Source organism: Natrix helvetica (assembly GCF_964273705.1).
Source record: "Natrix helvetica genome assembly, chromosome: 1".
In the NCBI taxonomy this organism is placed as follows: domain Eukaryota; kingdom Metazoa; phylum Chordata; class Lepidosauria; order Squamata; family Natricidae; genus Natrix; species Natrix helvetica.
The window spans coordinates 293,919,109-293,939,393 of record NC_138548.1 but is presented as its reverse complement, the minus strand read 5'-3'; the positions used below and the strand labels follow the sequence as shown (position 1 = coordinate 293,939,393).

The window sequence follows — 20,285 nt, the reverse complement described above, 5'->3', positions numbered from 1 at the left end:
AAAAGCTATATAAGGTTGAAAAATATTAATAGGGGTTTATAGAGCTGTGCCAAGTAAGAGGGAAATTTGAATTTGCTGGATTTATGCATAGTAATCTTGAAACAGCATAAGTGGTTCCCCCCCCTCTAATTAAATAAAATGTATAATATACATTTCATGCAAAATAGTATATTAAAACAACATTTTTGTCTTGGTTCCTTTTCTTTCAATAATGAAACAATACCTGTGTGATAACATACAGCAATATTCAAAAACTGTTCTCATGTACATTTTTGTATGTCTGGCAAACAGGAAAATGTTAATTCTTTTCAATGGAATAAAATAAAGCTTTATAGTCAGACAACAGGATATTTCTTGAATTCAAAACCAAAGGGCAAAATGCTTTTGGAAAAATTCTTCATAGAGAAAAACAAATGTCTATGCAATGTTGAGTTTAATTTTGGTGCTTTTCTGTGTTTTCCTATATTAGGCTGTAGATTAGAATTCTAAGATGACAAGTAATGTGGATGAAGATTCATCCAGTAAAAACACTCAACAGGATTGTAACATGTTTTCAAATTACCGTATCACTGTATTTTTAATTTTAAAAAAAGCAATCAATTGTATTGTTACGCTTATATGTAGGACTTTATTAAGTATATATCATATTTTCTTTCTTTTAAATAAAGGTCTCTGAGTGTTGTGATCTGGGGCAGACCAAAAGGCTTGCCAATGAAAGCAAATTTGTCAAATTGCTGGCAAGGTTTTCTTCCTGTCTCCTTACGTTTGACAGGCTTGATCATCCCATCTTAGAGACATACAACTCCCTTTAGTAATTTCTTTTTATTTTCTCTTTTAATACAAAAGAAACAAGCAGACAAAACCCCGTTATCCTACCGCCACTTTCCCTTCTACCCCCCACCCCGCTCCCCCACCCTCATCCAGGAGTGCAGCCTCCCTTTGTGGCTGACTCCAAAGTCAGTTTTTCAAGGAGACATCCAAAATGCTAGTTCTCTTCAATCAAAGTTAGATCCAGATCACTAAAGTCTGGTTGGAAGAGGGTCCTTTTGCTTGCTAAATTCCAATTTATTTGTCTTGCTGCTTGTACTGCTGCTGCTTCTTCATCATCTTCCTCTTCACTTTCACTGAGCACCTGGATACAATTATTAATGGGACTGCAAGGAGCTGAGGGTGATTGTGGGCTGCAAGTCAAGAGCCATGATGGATAGCCACCTTCCTCAGATTTGTCTAACTGACAGACTTCCCCTGCAAATGGTTTCTGTCAAAAAAAATATAAAGAAATGTATATTTCAACACATTTATCTTGTGTTCTAATGTCAACTTGTAGGCATACACATGGTCAGGTGAATTAGAACACTAGTATGACTTACTATAGTGATTGCTCAGTTCCATAAATTAAATGTCATTATCAAAATTGCATTAATATATAAAAAGCTGCTATTGTGACTAAATACCAGAGACATTTTAAGTGTTCCGCTTGCTGGCATACAGACATAAATGTTTTTGAACATTTTGAACTGCTTTTATTAACAAACCAAACCTGCCAAGTCTATGGCACATAGTGCTCCTATACTTTCTGAAACCTTCTAGATACACATAACGCAATTGTTCTATTGACACCTCTTCTACTACTGGGCTATCTTTATTATTTTATAATAATTTTACTTATGGTCTCTCCAACCGCTGGCTATAGATTGCATAACAAATAATCCTTGGTTAACAAACCACTTGTTCAAAGTTGTTATGGGAATGAATGAGTGGTATTTACGATTAGCCCCTGAAGTTCCATTTGTCCCAGTAGCCATGCAGTCACGTGATCACCACCTCTGACCTTCCCTGTCAGCTTCCCACAACCAAAGTCAATGGGGAAGCCAGCAGGAATGACTTCTGCTACTTTCTCCCAATCCTGCAACACCCACTCACGCCTAGCCACACTTGGGCTGACCTGCAGCAGCCACCTGTGCATTCTGCCCTCCAGAGCACCGGTCCCACCCCATGTCCAGCCAGGCCTACATTGGGCTGCAGCAGCCACCTATGTTCCAGAGCACTTACCCATCCATCCATCCATCCATCGTTTGCAAGCCACCTGGGATTTGTAGGGTTTTTTGTCAACTTCCCCACTTACTTTGCTTGTTGGAAGCTGGCAGAAAGCAGTGAGGAGGTCCTGACTTAACAGCAATAGACGTTGCTAAGCAACACGGTCCTGCAACATTCCACTGTACAACCACATCACTTCGTGACAAATTCCAGTTCAATTAGCATTGTTTAAAAGAAGACCCAGCTCATTTTTCCATTAAGGATCATTGGGTAATTTTTTCCAAACCCAGGACCTAGAGTGGATTGCTTTGCTCTTAAGTGTGAAGAACACTGTAGGCTGTCTTCAGCTACTTTGATTCTAATTCTTCCTGCTCATGAATGGTTTCAAATAACCACTAGCTCTTCTAACAATAAATTAATATCCTGCTAATACAGGTTATTATAAATCCCAGCATGCATCAAGACAAAATTATTTCACTGATATTACCTAGTTCAGTGATGGCAAATCTTTTTGGCACCGAGTGCCCAAACCAGAACACGCCTGCACACCTGGAAATTCAGGATATGCAAAGATCCAGGATATGCAAAGATCAGCTGGCCGACACATATGTGCATGCCGGATAAACCAGAAGTGCATGTGGCCACAGAGAGAGCTCTGCATGCCACCTCTGACACACGTGCCATAGGTTCACCATCATGGACCTAATTTGTCTGTATCAAAACAACCAAGCTCAAGTGAGCACTGAGGACTCCTCAAAATTGTTTCAATGTAACTGCCAATGCAAGCCTCCTGTGTGGAAGGATCTGTGTTATACATGATCTGGTCTGCCATTTCTAATAAATATACATGGAGCAAAATCCTCAATTTACAACCAATAAATTAATTAAGAGGTCCAATCATTAAGTGAGGCATCACGTGATGGAACACGGTTTTATCCTTTTTTGCCCTGACATCACATGACTGCAACTTGTGACCTTCCCTGTCGGCTTCCGATTGATTGGTTGGGAAGGTCGCAAATGGCAAGTGACTGCAGGATGTTGCAACAGTTGTAAATGGGTGATGGTTGCCAAACGGCCAACTCGTGATCACATGGCGAGAGGGATCCTGCAGCAGTCATAACTGCAAGGACCAGTCATAAGTCATTTTTTTCAGAGCTGTAAGAACTTCAAATGGTCATTAAACGAATTGTTGTAAGCTGATGAATTTTGTTGGTGTCATATACAGATAGTCCTCAACTTACAACTGGTTGCTTAGTGACTCTTCAAAGTTACAATGGTTATTTATGATTTAGATTTGAAGGTAGCCTGGCTCCTTCCCATGGTCACATTTTGGGCTTGGCAACTGGCCCACATGTACAGCCGTTTGCAGCATCCCATGGTCAAACACTGCAATTTAGTGTTTGTTTGATTTTTTTGCTGGAAACCAGCATTTAATTTCTGGATTTCAGCCAAGAGCACCATTGCAGACAAATGAGTTTGCTTAACCACCGTGGATTCACTTAACATCCATGACAATTCACTTAACAACCAGTGCAAAAAATATTGTAAAATTGGGTAGGTCGTGTGATGACCCCAATTAATGACTAGCACAACTTGCAATATTTGCAGGCTATCAATTGAGGACTACCTGTAGATAATCTCCAAAGTTTTCCATAGTGTATTGTACTCATTTATTGCTTAAAGGCAAAGGTTCCCCCGCAAATAAGTGCTAGTCATTTCCGGCTCTAGGGGTGGTGTACGTTTCCGTTTCTAAGCCGAAAAGCCAGCGCTGTCTGAAGACGTCTCTGTGGTCACGTGGCTGGCATAACTAAATGCTGAAGGCACACAGAGCGCTGTTACCTTCCCACCAAAGGCGGTCCCTATTTTTCTCCTTGCATTTTTTACGGGCTTTCGAACTGCTAGGTTGGCAGAAGCTGGGACAAGTAACGGGAGCTCACTCCGTTATGCAGCGCTAGGGATTCAAAGAGCTGAACTGCCAATCTTCTGATCGACAAGCTCAGTGTCTTAGCCACTGAGCCACCGCGTTCCTCATTTATTGCTTAGCACCGCATAAGTGTTGAATATAATTTACATGGAAAAATCCCATTTTATTTCAGTAGTTTTTCAGGTTTTTTTTTACTTCCCTTTCACTTCACCTTTTCATTGATTGTAGAGGAAGGTTTCGATCAACATGGCTCCAAAGCCAAGTAAAAGATGCTTCCTTTCTTACCTGATTCATCTTGTAGAAATCAAGTGAGGGCCTATGCCACCTCACATCCTCTTCATGGCGCCGCTTGAGACCACATTTCCTGGTGTCCAAGTCACAAGGCTGTGAGCGGCTGCGAGGGAGGCTGTGCTGGTGCCGAAGGAGCTCTGGTGTGGAAGTGGTAGAGCTCTGGGGGGATGGCAAGAATCTGACCGGTGACAGAGAGAAACGGCGTTGCAGAGGGTAGGGCTGCAAAGTCTCTCCAGTCTCCCATGGTACACTTGCTGGCGATTCTCGAGACAGAGCCAGACTGAAAAATGGTGGGCTCCTGCCACCAACAGCACCATCTTGAACGCACTGATAAGAGGCACTGGGGACTGGATTGAAGCAAAGTCTGTTGGCTTCCTGAACCAGGTTCTTGGATTGTACTGCTAAAGTGTCCACTCCACTGGTCTCCCGACGTTTGATATGTGTCCACACTTTGGAGCCCAGGGGCCTCCAGACAGCTTGCCAGCGGGAAAGGTCTTCGGGCACTGAGAGTGAACGACAGTGTCTTTTGGTAGGGGGCACAGAAACTTTTTCTGAAACTAAAGAGTTGGTGGCCAGTGCTTGGGATGCAAGATTGTTCAGAGGGCTGTTTTCTGGGCTGCACGTTGTCAAGGGAAGGCTTAGGCTGGACGGTTGGTAAGGAACCGTGTTGTCTTGGAGATGGATCTTTGGACAGGGAGCTAGGTCCCTCCATGAAGTCCCCTCTGTAAAGAATAACACAAGACAGGAAATTTAAGTTGAGAGGCGCAGCTGTCATCCAGATCAACTTAGTTAAATATTCTATGACTGTGATGTAAATGTAATCACTCTTATCTACCGCTATTAGAATGTTTAACTTAATTCTCCAGCCAAATAGTCACAATTTGTTCTTTCCAGTCCGTTAATTATGATAATGGTAGATAAACAAGAGGTTTCTGAATTAAAGTTTTGATTATTTCTTACTATACTGGAAAGGGGATATTTAGGAATCAAAGAAAGAATAATGCTTCTTGGAGAAAATAAGATGGTCATAGAGAAGAGGCAGCATACAGAGAGAGGTTTACATTATCTATAACTAGTCAACACTTTTTCTATGGCCTGCAATCAGCTCTTCAGAGATTAAAATCTAGAAGAAGTTTCCTTAGGTCAATGGAAGACTTCAAAGAATTTAAAAGCAGAGAGGACCTATGAAAGAACCAACACTGGATGGAACCATCGGGAGAGCTGGAACCTGGGTCTGGGTCTGGGAAGTGTGGAAAACACTGAACAGACTGTGCACGGGTGTAACAAGATCCAGAGATACTCTGAACAAATGGCACTATCTGGTGGCTTTTGCCCTTTGCAATTGTGGTGACATGCAGACAACAACACATGTTAACATTTGTGTCCTGATCAATGTACACTTGAGGATCTCATGACAGCACAACAGAATGCAAGTCATGTTGCTAGCTTCTAGGCAGGATCTGTTTAACTTGCACATATTTTAATCTTGTATTTTACATATTATGTCATATATTTTATGTCATATATTTTAAATTTTATGTCACATAGTATACCTGATTTTAATTGTGATGTTTCTGACATGAATAAACAAACATTATTGCATTCCATTTATAGTTGGATTTAGTTAAAAGGGGAGATCTTTCTTTCTTTCTACTGGAGAAAATAAAAGAGAGAGAGAACTGATTGAACAATGGAGCACACACTTTTGGTTTATTTAAAAACTTCCTGTTTTCAAATGTTTAGCATCCCTGAGGATATAGGGCTGTTTTCCATTGTTCTCTTCCATCTATATGGAGAAATACATCTAATGCAACTACTGGATTATAATACAGCTACTTCCTTCCTAGTCATATCTTTAGAAAAGAAGGCAAAAAACCATACTATTTTAATTCTATTAAGATTCCTTTGCCAAACACCCTGTGTAACTGCAAAAACAGCCAGAATTACTTGTGAAAATCATCAAATGGTTGAAGTACCAAGTTAAAAATACATGCAACCATGAAGTAAACACACAGAAGAAACTCTTAAGAGTTACCTGTTTTTATATGCATGGCATTGGCTTTTTCAAAATAGCTAAAGATCAATACCGATTATTTGAGCCAAAAACTTCCATCCGCAAGTAACAATATTTGTGTTAGGTTTTGACATGCAATTAAGGGAACTAATCTATAGTGCAGCGATGGAGAACCTTTTTTGGCTCACGTGCCATAAGCAGGGGGAGCGCAGGGGGGGGGTCGTGCGCGGGCGTGCAATGCATGACCCCCCCAGCACGCATGCGCGCATGACAGGCGCTCCCCATTTTTTGCATGCTTTTTTCGCCCTCCCCAGGCTCCAAAGGCTTTATAGGAGCCCGGGGAGGGTAAAAACAGCCTCCCCGGAGGTCCTCCAGAGGCTTCAGGAGCTTCCCTGAAGCCTCCGGAGCACATAAAACTGGCCCTATGGGCAAACCGGAAGTTCAGGAATGGACTTCCGGTTTGCTCGTAGGGCCAGTTTAAGCCCCCCGGAGCCTTCAGGGGCCTTCCGGAGGCTTCCCTGAAGGCTCCGGAGGATGAAAAACAACCCTACAAGTCACTTCTGGTTTGCTTGTAGGGCTGTTTTTCGTCCTCCAGAGCCTTCAGGGAAGCCTCCGGAAGGCCCCTGAAGGCTCCGGAGGGCTTAAACCGGCCCTACGAGCAAACCAGTTTGCCCGTAGGGCCGGTTTTATGTGCTCCGTAGGCTTCAGGGAAGCGCCTGAAGCCTCTGGAGGGCCTCCGGCGGGGACCCAGGGGAGGCCATTTTTGCCCTCCCCGGGCTCCTATAAAGCCTCTGGAGACTGGGGAGGGCGAAAAATGGCTTTAAAAAAGGCTGAATTCAGCTGGCCAGCGCACGCATGCCGCTGGCCAGCTAATAGAGCAACACATCATGTGCCCTGACAAATGGCTGTGCGTGCCACCTGTGGCATGTGTGCCATAGGTTCTTCATCCCGACTATAGTGTAAGGAACAGACACCAGACAGTGAACACCAGATAGATAGCAAAACACAAAAGTATGGTTTTAGACAAGACAGAATGGACAAGAATCATTATCTGTAAGAATAACAGAATGATAGCCATATTAAATAATCAATTTCAGCTTTAACGTAATAGTTAATGTATAGTAGCATAAGCAATAGATATTATAGAACTAAGACGTATTCCTTTAGTTTTTCTTAATTTGAAAAGTAACTTTTTGTAGAAGAAATAAGATCCTTAAATTAGATTTAAATTCTGACAGGCCAGTAATAATCTATACAGTAAGTAAGTTAACAGGTTTAAAGCCAAATTTTGTGTTTTACTAATTATCCAGAAACTTGCTAATGAGAAAAGTAAAAATTATAGCATTTATTACCTTAAACAATATTTTCAGCCAATGCATTAAAACATTTATATATAATGGTGTTTTAAGGCAAACTACTGTACAATATATGATAATAATTATATAATATAGTCACAACATGATCAGAACAATTTACAGGAATGATCCATTTTGGGAAAGCGCATTTCTCTCCTGTATAAAATGTGCCTAAAAGGAATTGGGCATGAGTTAGTGACTAAAAAATAAAAAAAGAAATCATACAGCAAATAAAAGTTTTACTTATAAAAATAGAAGACATTTTATTAGGGAGTGAATTTCAGGAACAAAGGTTGCTTTATTTTAAGGGCCATTTAGGAATCCTGAAATATATATAGCTTAAAATATGACTTTATAACTAATACTATTCCAATATTCCTTTTGTAATGAGTGTGGTAGCATATTAATTTTAAATTTTAGAATATATGCTTTAATTTATTCACCTTGAATTTCTTACATTGCATGCTAAAATTGCTCTATTTATGTATCGAGGTTGTTACACTCTTGACTATTAAAGATCCTTTAAAATTATTCATCCCAATACGTTTTTACTTTTTTGCTAGAGCCAGTTTTTAGAAAGAGTTAACCATTATGTATATTATACATCCTAAAATTCTTTCGTAAGAATACCATTGGAACTATTTATTCAAGTCTAAACATTTACCATAGCTAATATGGATACTGCAACATAAAACTATTGAGAACGTCCAATACAAACATACAGAAATAAGATACCGACAGTTTAAAACCTATTAAACTTTTAAAACTTTTCCCTCCTCTACAGATTGCCTGAAAATAGTAGTTCCTGTTACTGTTTAAACAGACTCCCAGCTTTTATCGTAGTGACCACTGATTAAAAAAAGAACATTTGCTATTTTGACCAAATGTTCATTTAAGAAGGGTAACAATATCTCAAACATATAGTCTACACAAGGAGACCAGAAAGTAAGTTTATCTTGTTAATTATGTGCTTCATGTAGAAAACGTAAGAAGAAAAAGAAGACAAGAGATGTAGGCACAAAGCCAAATGTTCTTACCAGGCGCTATCTGGAAGGGGCTGCCACAGCTGGCCACATTTGCATGATCGGGCAAAGGCTAGGAAAGGAAACACGAAGAGTCACCATATCACAGCAAGGACCAACACTTTATAAATACGTTTAGTTCTGCAATTCCCATCATTAAGCTTCTCGTAACAACCCAATTTCATTTATGAGACTCTAACAGCGTTCAAATATGACGCCCACTTCCCAATTCCTACAGCATTCTAGGTAGACAACGTTCAAGTTTTACCTCAAGGGAATCTTTCTAACATTTCAATTAAACTGAAAGCTGAGACAGTTGGGACAGACTAATCAATCAGAAACTATGATTTACTCAAGCTTGATCACTAGATTTCCATACCATGCTGTCAACCATAAACTATTAACTATGATGTTTGACAGAGTTTTAAATTTTCCCATTTATGCTTTGCCCATATTAGATTACATTTTTTGATACTTTCCTACTCCACCCCACGGGAAATGTGAACGTGCCCGTGGGAAAAAATAAAACTTTTACATTTTATCCATGAAATTAATTTACTTGTTTAGTTGGGTTCCATTTTTCTTTGCTGTAATTTTTTTCAATTTTTCAAAAGCTCTCTGAATCAATGACAATATATTGTTAATTATTTATCTGGACGAAAGGTCTATTATTGAGAAAATGAGCAGGTGCAAGGTAGTTTTCTGAAATATGATCCACCAGATTATCTACATTCTAATATCTTCAAAAATCATTAACAATGAGAAAATATGCCTGATTGAATTTCATGTCAGCATAAACATGAATTTCATGTTCAGAAAATTAGTGGAAAAGCCCATTTATGGCACCTTTATCCCCCCCCCCCCCCCCAATCCTGTAATGGTTCGTTTCCAAACGCTGACAAATGAGCATGCAGCCACGTTACAGGGGTGCATTTTCTATTCCAGATCACTTGTTTTCTATTGCATAGCTTCATCTACTCAAAGAACATTACAAGAACAAACTTGATTGTACCTTTCCTGCAAAAGCTTCATTAGGCCACATCCCATTCTTGGAAGTCTACACCTCAGTGTTCAAACTTCTGGGTGGAAAAGATAAGGTCTGTTCCTGGCTGCACCTGCCGGGACTTTGTGCTGCTATAATGTATTAATTTCCAGGCACGTTCACCGTGGACTCCAGACCTAAAAAGAATCAGGAAGCACATGCTTCATATTCCACTGAATCACTCCCTTTTAATTTATATTTTGATACAGGAGCACATTGTCCTTGTTTTTTTCAAGTCAGGTCAGGTCAACTCTCCTTAGGTTACAAGGATAGTCTGTGGAGGGAATTTCTTTGTACAGCTGTTTCTGCCCCTATTAAGAAAAAAAAAAGATGGAAAAAGTACATACCCAGAAATGCTTTACATTAAATAATTAGGATGGCTGGAAATTAAGATAGAAGTCATGCATACAAGCTTAAAATTGGTGGGAGAATAGGACGGCATTTACCCTGGTTCATCTTATCCTCCAGTTGCACTGCTAGATCAGGAGACTCTGCTCACAGGTACTCATGCTTTAGCATCCTCTGTCTTGTTGCAACACACTGCACATGGGCCTATCTTTGGAAAGCATTCAGAAGCTTCAGTTGATCCATAATATACCAGCATGTGTAGCATTGCGTGTACCGAAGTTTGCTCATGTAACTCCTCAGATGTGTGAGCTGTATTAGTGTTCCCGCTATTCTTCCAGGTGCAATTCAAAGTGCTGGCTATCACCTTTAAAGGTCTACATGGCACAAGGCCAGATCACAGGTGAGCCTGTCTGTTTCCATTCATTTGTGCCCATCTCACCAGATCTGGCAGGGTGAGCATGTGCTGGATCCCTTTAGTGAAAGGATGTCAAACTCGCGTCATGACCAATGACATCACGTGACGTATTGTGACTTCCCCCCCCCCTTCACTAAACCGGGCGTTACCATGGCCAGCATGTGATGCATCTGGCCCATGGGCTGCGAGCTTGACAGCCCTGATTTAGTGAAATAGTGTCATTATGCGGACATGAGGGAAATTTCTTTTCAGTTGCCATGTCTGCCCAGTGGAAAACCTTCCCTTTGGAAGTCAGGATGGCACTGACCCTACTGGCCTTAAGGAAAGCTGTAACAAAACTAGTTTTTCTCATATAAGCATTAAGGCTAAGTTGTTAATGGAGTTTGATGTTAGTGAATTTGATATTAAGGATTAGATGTGAGATACCTCCATATTCTGCGTATTATATTCCACTGCTTTTTTTGCATTTGTATTTATACTGTTTTTATTGTTTAGCACTGTGAAGTGTCCAGAGTTATTTGTTTAAGATCAGTGATCATATACATTTTATGACTAACAATCCTTAGAAAACAAGCAATTTCATATAAACTGAGTTTCTATACTTCTGCCATAAAGGCTGCATTTAGAAGCCTCGGACATTTAGCATGGAATGGTTCTGACACCATTTCTTGTCAATGTACATGTGCAACAGGGGTCGGTTCCGGCAGAGACTACTGCCGGTTCGCTCAGGGACGCATCACATGTGCGCGCTTGCGCAGTATAACTAAAATTGCTCTGTGCATACACAGAAGCAAAAAACAAGATGGCAGCACCTATGGCGCCACCGAGAGAACTGGTTCAGGGGTGTGGCAGGCCTAGGTCGCTGCCGGTTCCAGTGACCCAGGCCGCCAAGCTATTACCAGTTTGGCCGAACCACTCCAAACCTGTAGGAACCCACCACTGATGTGCAGTTATTATAACAAAATATTTGCTTAACAGTCATCCTATGGAAGCAACACATTTGGTATTTATTCCCTCAAGTAGCAGAATATTGTAAGATGGGAACAGGCAAGTAGCACCATCAGAAGGTGATGGCAACAGTGGTAACAGCAAACAAAACCAGGAGGTGAGAAAGGCCTGAAATAAACACAAGTTCTTCTAATTTTTCTAATTTATTCTATCATGTCATCTTAATTTTGTGAGAAGAGAATGTGATAATACAAGCTGCTGCAACAAACTAAACTCCTCATACTTACCACAGGCTTATTATGTGATCCAAGTAAACAAATTTATACTTATCTGATATTTTCCTTCTGCAAACTCCATAACTTCAAGAACTCTATACCAGTTCACAGAATATCTCTTATCCTTACTATTCTTTAATAAAATTCAGACTGCTTTCCCCATAAATTCAATATAATTGTTATGCTAAATCAAAGCAGAACTTATTTTAGCAGTGAGGAGCCAGAAGGCAAAAAAATGTAAGTAGAATATATTAGCAAAATTCTTCCATCTGTTGTGACTACAGCTACCTATAGCCCATAATTTATGCAGTAGGTATCATCATCATGCATTAAATTCCATACGTTAATCACATCTATACATAAAATAGCCTTTCTGTTCTTAAACAGGCTACCAATGATATTTTTCTGGAGGAAGGGAATCTATTACCCACCACTATGAAATTTAATCCCAATTGACACTAGTAGTTTGATAAATATACAAATATATGGGGTGGGTAGATCAGGGAAGAGCCTAATGATGTTTCTATTGATTTTTTAATTTTAAAAACTAGTTGTTCCACAATCTCAAAAGCAAACTAGTTTAAGCAAGTATCTAGGAGATCAAAAACTGCTTCAGGTCTACTCAGTTTTAGTCTTTCAGCAAGAAAATACCTTGTTGTTGAATGACAGGTTGCTAATTGCTCTTTTTTTGAGCTACCTGTTGCCCATCTCAGCTTTATGTGTATTTAAAATAAATACTTAGGCATACAGGTTACAGGTTCTCACCCATCTTTTCACATATTTGCTTTTAAAAATGTTCTGCATCTCCTGATTATTCAGATGAGGTGTTGGATAAAGTAAGTATGAAAATGTCACAGACACTGATACCAGCTCTCTCTAAATAATGGTCTCTTTAAAAATATCACAAATCTATTACAAAGCCACTGGCAGTTTCTGAAGTTATTTTAGTTTTTTCAAGGTGCAGAAGTGAAGCACAGATTATCTGACAAAGAAAACTAAAGGAGCGCTTCCAGAGAAGATGTAAATTGCATAATAAACACCATTCTGTCTCTACAGAATCTAGCATACTATCGGTACTGGTTTCTTGCAGGAAATCCTCATTTAGAGACCACAGCTGAGATAGCAACTTGGTTTAGTCTTATGACCACATCAAAAATATAAAACAAAAATAAAATACAGGAAATAAGCCCAGGGTAAAATAGGTAAAAGGAAAATACAGTAATAAAACATGCGTGCTGAACATTGCTAAATGAAACCATGACTATGCTTATGATATTACTTTAGCTTTTCTTTGTTTTCTAGACCTGTGAACGTCAGAAATAGGAAAATTGTCATAAAGTTACTTTTTCATTTACCACTATAACTGCAAACAGACACTAAACGAGGCAGTCACTAAAGAAGGATTATCTGTTATTTAACATAAATAAGCTGCCCAGTTGCTTCAACAGTGAGATAATGCTGAATATAATTTAATAAACATAAAAGAACAGAACCTTTTTTAGCTCATACAATAGGCTTGCACTAGACTGATAAATAAAAATATCTATTTGAACTGCAAACCTATGCCCTAAAGTGGTTTGTTAACTTCTCCTCAGTTTTAAAAACAATTTACCCCATGAAGAGTTCAAAATCTCCTGATCCTGATCCTGGCATTTGTGGTACATTGATGTTAGAACAATATTGTTAATATATTAGGAATATAATATATACATATATATATATATATTATAAAGAGAAGAAATCATACCAGGTTGATGCTGAAGGATATGCATTTCAATTCCTCCAAGCTCTGCTTTTGTAGCTGCTCAGTTATCAGTGGGATCATGGCTTCTTAGGAAGGCCTGGCATTTTCTTGAGACTCCAGCACTTGCCAGCCTTCTGCCTTCCTCAGCAAGTCCAGCTGTGTTTAATCATCATCAGTTACCATATTTGCTCATTCACAATCTAGCCAAATTCCATGTCATTCTCCTGAACCCTGCAGGAAACAGACATATTAATGCCTCCTACTTGTTCAAGTCTGATCTGTTCCTTACAACCTGAATGTGCACATTATTTTCTTCCTTGTATAATCCCTATCTGCAATAGGCAGGGAGAAAGCAAAGTCTGACAAGCAAATCAGATTGGCAAAACAGTATGATTTCTTTCTTTTATTAAAAAAAAATCAAGTTTTGGGTGGGTGGGTGGGTGGGTGTTCCGTGTATGTGTATTCTGTCCGAAGAAGTCCCTGGGCATAAACTACCAGTCAACCAGAAGCATCCACGATTCTCTTATCCTCTTAAGCAGGACTCAACATGTTGTAATTTCAGTGATGAATGAGGCTACCTAAATATCTTTTTGCAGAAACACAAAATCTTTTGACTGTGATTTCTGAAAACTTACAGTACCATAATTTATCACTCAAAGGAAGTCTTAAATACCGTATTTTTGGAGTATAAGATGCACCTGAGTATAAGACGCACCAAGATTTTGAAGAGGCAAATTAAAAAAAAAGTTTTTGCACTCTGCAGACCTCCCAAAAACGCCCCGTTTTTTCACGTTTTTTTAATAAAAAGGTATGAATAGCCTTTAGGAGGCTAGTATAGTGCTCCTGGGGGCTGGAGGGGGGGCAAAATTGAGTGAAAAACTACCAGTTTTTCGTTTATTTCTGCCCTCCCCAGCACCCAGGAGCACTCTGAAAGCCTCCTAAAGGCTATGCACGGCCATTTTGGTGGGGTTCCGGGAGGCAAAATATGCTGTATTCAGAGTATAAGATGTACCCAGATTTTCAGCCTCTTTTTTGAGGGAAAATGATGTGTCTTATACTCCGAAAAATATGATAAGTAGCCCATCATCTGTCCTCCCCAAAATACAGTAGTTTCAAAAACAGTTTAAAAATCCATGTAAGCTAAGCCTCACTTATACATACCACATGGTCCCCCTAAATATTTGATTACTATAGATAGAAGTGATTGGCACAGTCATCAATGAGTTTCTTGCTATCTGGGAATTTGAATGGCCTGTCTACCTAAAATCACCCATCATTTCCCTTTTTTCCCCTTCATTCTTTTTTTTAAATGTTTCAACAGACTCTCCTCATTTTGTGGCATTGTACCACAATGTACACATTTGTACACAAAATGTACAAATCTAAGGCACTAGATTTATCTTTCCTTATTTCAGTATTGATATCTCACCCCAATGAACCAGGTACAGTTAATAAAAATAATTAAAACAACTGCTAACTCAATAAAATTCAAAATATTTTAACAGTTCTGGTTAAAAGTAGTGAACATTGAATGGAAATTAAAAATAAAAATAGTAAAAACCAGCTATCAGAAATAAGGGAGTCAAATGATCATTAGCTCCTCCTCAAATGCTCACTGAAATAAAATTCTCTTTACCATCTTCCTTAAAATAGATATTGCGGGGGTGGTCAGGGCTTCTGGGGACAAACTAATTGTAATCGGGCAGACAATAAGAAGACCTGTCTCCAGGCTCCCACCCCCTCACTCCTAATGAAGAAAGGATCCAAAGCATCCTTTCTCAGCTTAAACATACTGTAAAAGCAGATTCTGTTTGGAGGAGACATTCCTTAAGATACAGGGGCCAAAGACCACGGGACTTTATAGTTTAATACCAAAATATTGAACTGTACCCAGAAAACTAGTGGCAATTAAAGCAAGCTTGCAAAATAAATATTCCATGCTAAAACAGCTCTGATTTGTTAGCAAGTGAGCATATCAGAGAGTGAGCAGCTTCCAAGTAGTATTCAAAAGCAATAAACTAGCCTTCAGGTTCTAAGGGCGGGAGTTACTGTAATCAATTTTTGTGCTCCAAAAAAGGCTGCACTGGAATAGCAGCTGTGGGTGACCAAGACAATTTCTACTTGCTAATCAACCAGGGACCATGCGTCCAGGAGAACCCCAAGATTTGTTCCTTCAGGGATAGACTCTCAGTCTCCAACCACAGGAATCTGACCAAGGTGAAGGGACTGATCACAATATCTCCTAGTTCAGGGGTGTCAAACTCATGTCGCCGCAGCAGCATCAAGTGACATATCGGGACTTTTTTATCCTTCGCTAAAGTGGGTGTGGGCGTGGCCAGCATGTGACGCATCCGGCCCACCGGCTGGGAGTTTGACAATCCTGCTACAGCTCATACTTCCCCTACAGTATCCTGAAGTAAACACTTCTTCCACATGAGTCAGGCCAAAAAAAGTGACAAGCCTATGGTTGCAACAGAAACTATTAATTCTTGATCCCATCGAGATCACACGTCCAGGGAAACTGGAGTCCACCAGCTACCTCCAGTGGGGAAGAATCTAATACCAGTGTTTTAACTTTAGGAGGAAGACAGGATGCCAGCAGTATACCTCATTTATCCCCACAACTCAACTTCAAAGAGTATCATTTGTGGGGCAGGACATTTGGTGACAACCAGGATCTCCTGTAAGATCATCACCACCATCAACCCCCTGAGCAATGGAGCCATAGTTACAGAAGCATTCAAAGTGAGGACAAATCTTAGACAGAACTACATACTCTTCTTTGTCCAATTAGAATCATTATCATGCCAAATCTAAACATTTATCTACCTCTTAATGTGGAATGTGGTTTTATTATATTGGCTTTTGGTATTCACGAACTGTGGCCTTAGACCAGGTTGTTAAGTAATCTGGTCTCCCTTACCCGTGGATGATGTAATTGAGTTGAAAAATGGATTGGCACCTAAAGGCCAATCCCATCTCCTCCTAAAAGGAGCTGTGGTGCTGCAGTGGTTCGAATGCAGTACTGCAGGCTACTTTTGCTGGCTGCCAGCAGTTCCAGTCTCACCAGGGTCAAGGTTGATTCACCTTTCCATCCTTCCAAGATTGGTAAAATGAGGACCCAAATTGTTGGGGGCAACATATTGACTCTGTAAACCGCTTCAAGAGGGCTGTAAAGCACTCTAACTTATTGCTTTTGCTAAAACATCCTGCTCAAAGCATACCTTCCTCTGCAATCACAGTGGTAATTTGCCCTTGCTCTTAACATTCCACCCTTAAGGTCTCAAACCTCCTGCCCACAACAGATTTCCCATAAATATAGTTAGCTGTCCAGAATTACTTTATATGGGTAGTCACATAATCCAATAAATAAAGACGTTCTTAAATATATTATGGCAAAACATACAATGCTTGATGATAAGGAAACCAAACTAATTACTGTATGCAAAAACATGAACAATCCCATAGTCCATGTGTCTGTTTCTTATCAGCATTGCTCAGCATTCAATAAATTGGATTATAAATTACATGTTAATGAAAATTAACAGTTCTATTTGTTTATCAACATAGACAAACTTTGTTATGTATTTTTTTAAAGTGAGCAAAACAATTTTTAAACTGTAGCAAAGACAAATTATTTGTTTCATTCATTCTTAGGAAAAGCAGATTAATGTTTAAACAATACTTTGAATTTTGCAAAGTTCAAATCCTCTGCACATTTTACCTATAAATAACACTGGTTAAAGGTGTCTTATGTTTAAGTACATAGCAACAGGTTTTCATTGCAACCAATCTAGTCTTTGTAGTACAATCCAATACATACTTGCTGATTTTAATAAAGCTTACTTTTGAGGAAGAATAGTCTCTAGCTCACAAATCATGCTGTCCTAACATCTTTAAGAATAATATGTTGATTAAATCACAACCAGCTATTTGTACCTAGCTATAAATTATAATTCACAAATCACAATGACTAGGTTTACACTGCATTTGAAGTAAAAAAAAGTAAGTTTATGAGTTATTTTTTTGAAATCAGTCAATTATAACTATTCAAGGATTATTATAACTCACTCATCATTTAATCACAAGTGACTATATTTCAGATTAAAATAGTTGGCAGCCTAACATCTCTCTTAAAGAAATTAGAAAAAACAGGAAAGATCTAATTATTTTTTTCTGAAACCATGCTTCCATTATTATTTTTTTATGTTTCATTTCTTAATTATTTTTTAGTATCTTTTAGCTTCCATAATATCCTTTCTGCTCAACTATTAATAATAAAAGTGATACAAAAAAACTTTTTGCTATCATGGGGGAAGGGGCTCCGTAGATTTAGTAGTCTTATCATTTAAAAGTAAATAATGATTACATATCTCAATGATAGAGAAAATATAGAATTCTAAAGACAAAAAAATACTGTACAAAGGAGAAAGGGCTTTTATTAGAAATCTAGTACTAATTTAAGTAGATTTGCTCACATTCAGTCTCTCCATCTTCCTCTTCATACCGCCCGGTTTTATTCTCTTCTTCATTGCTTGCTTTAAATGTTAAGGCCTTTTAGGTTGGACACCTACCCCCTTGTTTATATTTGCTTTTGAAATTCAGGGAGGTGGAATATACTAATGATGCTAAATAAGTAGAAACAATAAAAATGCATATTCAAAAATGTTAGACTCATTAAGAATTAGGAGGGCTACCTAAAAAAACCTTTTTATCCTACATTTTAAAGAGATACCTACAACAGTTCAGTTACTATTACAAATTAACTGCAATTGTAAATTGAGGCTTTGTTCACACAACATGCAAGCCCATAATTAACCCAGCTGTCTGGGTACATAGTGCACGCTAACCAATAAATTAAATATACAGTACTGGCTGGGTTTGCACAATGCAGAGTGTGTCACACACTTTATTTTACCCTAGCAAGTTGTGCAAAACCAGGCTTATTTTGGAGCAAATTAATTTATGTTAATGAACTTGTTCCTCTATATTTCTACATTTTCCATTTTACTTAACAAAAATAGCTATTAAAATCAACGTTACATTTATCATACCTAAGGGTTTATAAAATTTCCTCAACTTTTTCTGGGCTAAATGTGTCTTTAGATGCCAACCTAGAGGATTTATATTAGCTATATTTTAAATTTAATCAAGAATTGTAATCCTGATTCATTTAGCAGTTAATAGAATATACTAGATTTGCATCTGAAAGAAGTTCAGACCTCTGCACAGTCAGGGAGCCTACTGGGTGGCCTTGAATAAGTCAGTATCTTTTCAGTTAACTATTAGGACTATTGTGAGAACCAGCTAAAACATGTACTATAATCTTCCACAGACCTCAAGTAAATAATGTAAAAGAAGTGTGGAAGAATAAGTAGAATTTAAATCTTGTATTATCTGGAAAACACCTCCTGATAATTCTTCACGACTGTTAGCCAAAATTATTCTTTTGCTTCATTTCCTGTTCTGCAATTATACACTGCATCTTCCTGTACTCCTCCTTATTTTAATAGCTTCAGGTCATGGGCCTTTAAAGGCTCCAGATAAATGAAGCCATTTTACTTGATGCCTTTTAACATTAAAGCCGAGCATGCCAACCTCTTAAAAGTGCAGTTGGTTTTCTTTTGCAGTTGGTTTCTCATCCCTGCCTCTGTAATTTGATTTCATTCAGTTCCTTCAATTACATAATTACCTACTTAGTAAGCACAAATCAAGAGGTAGGCCTTAAGCAACCTCTGGGTTCCCCCCTGCTACAAGGCACACACTAGTAAGACTCCACGCCAAGGCTGTATCAGAAGCAGTGTGTGATTCGACTGCTTTTAAGAATGGGTCCCATCAACCTAGTTTTAGAAATGCATCCACAGGGGACGCAGTCTCTTAACAAAGCAGGCCCTGTTCCACCCTCTTCTGGAGGAGCCAATCACCTCCTCCCCACTTCTCCACCGAGGCCCTCCATTCCACCCCCAAATTCCCATACAGATTCACCCACTTAACGACAACAGCCACCTCCTTGCCCGAAATCCCCACCTTGCTTCTCTCTCTCTCTCTCCATCACCCCCCCTTCCTGCATAAAAACAAAACCATCCCGACTTCCCTTTTTTTTTAATGACATGTCCACAAGCCCCCATCTCTCACAAAGACCATCCCACCTTAGCCTGCTGCTTTACCCCCATCACGCCCAGTGTCCCCCCCCCCTTCACGTTACCCACTCAAGCTCTGCAGCCCCTTCGGCACGTACCGAACACCCGATCCCTACCCCCGCCCCACGCCTGCTGGAGGGGGGGGGCAGCTCCAACACCTCGCGGCGGCTCAGCCAGGGAAGTAGTGCGCCCCAATAGTCTCACGCACCCCCCACTCCCTATTCTAAACACCGCTGGAACCAACCATCTGACTGAAGGGAGATTGCCTCCTGGTCTCTCAAGCACTGGCACCCGCTGCCGGCCGGCCCTCTCCGTCTTCCAGCTGCCGCCCCCACCCGGCGGCCCGGGCTCCCAGCCCCCCGCCAGGAGCCTCCGCTCCCCTTTCCGTCGGGAGTGGATCGACCTGCTTGGGCCGAACCAACCACACAACAGTGAGGGGGTGTCAAATATCTCAGGGGCAATCGAGAAGGCAGTTTTAGAAACAAGACTCGCGCATCCGTCCGGAGCTAACACACGCCTCCCTCCGGCTACGAAAAGATTTCATCTTTTACGAGGCACGCTCTCGAGCCCACAAGTACCCCCCCTCCCATGGACCGTACCACGTAGCAAAGTATGACGGGATACGTAGTACACAGTGTGGTGGGTTTTGTTTTTTTTACTAGGATGGACAACCTTTGGATGACGGGGGTGCAATTCGTTCTTCGGATTTCTTGCGAGCCACAGGCATGGT

The 20,285-nt window shown here is 39.8% G+C and overlaps 1 protein-coding gene across 8 annotated transcripts; it reads right to left on the bottom strand.

Annotated features, from left to right (window-relative positions):
- Positions 1-311: 311 nt before the first annotated feature.
- FAM53C (family with sequence similarity 53 member C) lies at positions 312-20,067 on the bottom strand. Of its 8 annotated transcripts, XM_081936120.1 has the most exons (7): positions 19,800-20,065; positions 17,894-18,043; positions 13,419-13,646; positions 9,656-9,822; positions 8,659-8,716; positions 4,247-4,974; positions 317-1,258 (listed from the first exon to the last, which is right to left on the bottom strand). In XM_081936120.1, exons 4-7 carry the CDS (start codon positions 9,683-9,685, stop codon positions 986-988), a joined length of 1,089 nt encoding a protein of 362 aa, XP_081792246.1. In that variant the 5' UTR covers positions 9,686-9,822; positions 13,419-13,646; positions 17,894-18,043; positions 19,800-20,065; the 3' UTR covers positions 317-985. The 8 variants fall into 8 exon arrangements, with proteins under 8 accessions (XP_081792251.1, XP_081792246.1, XP_081792245.1 ...); XM_081936119.1 differs by lacking the exon at positions 17,894-18,043 and having other exon boundaries at positions 9,656-9,996; XM_081936118.1 differs by lacking the exon at positions 17,894-18,043.
- Between the last annotated feature and the right edge of the window lie 218 nt (positions 20,068-20,285).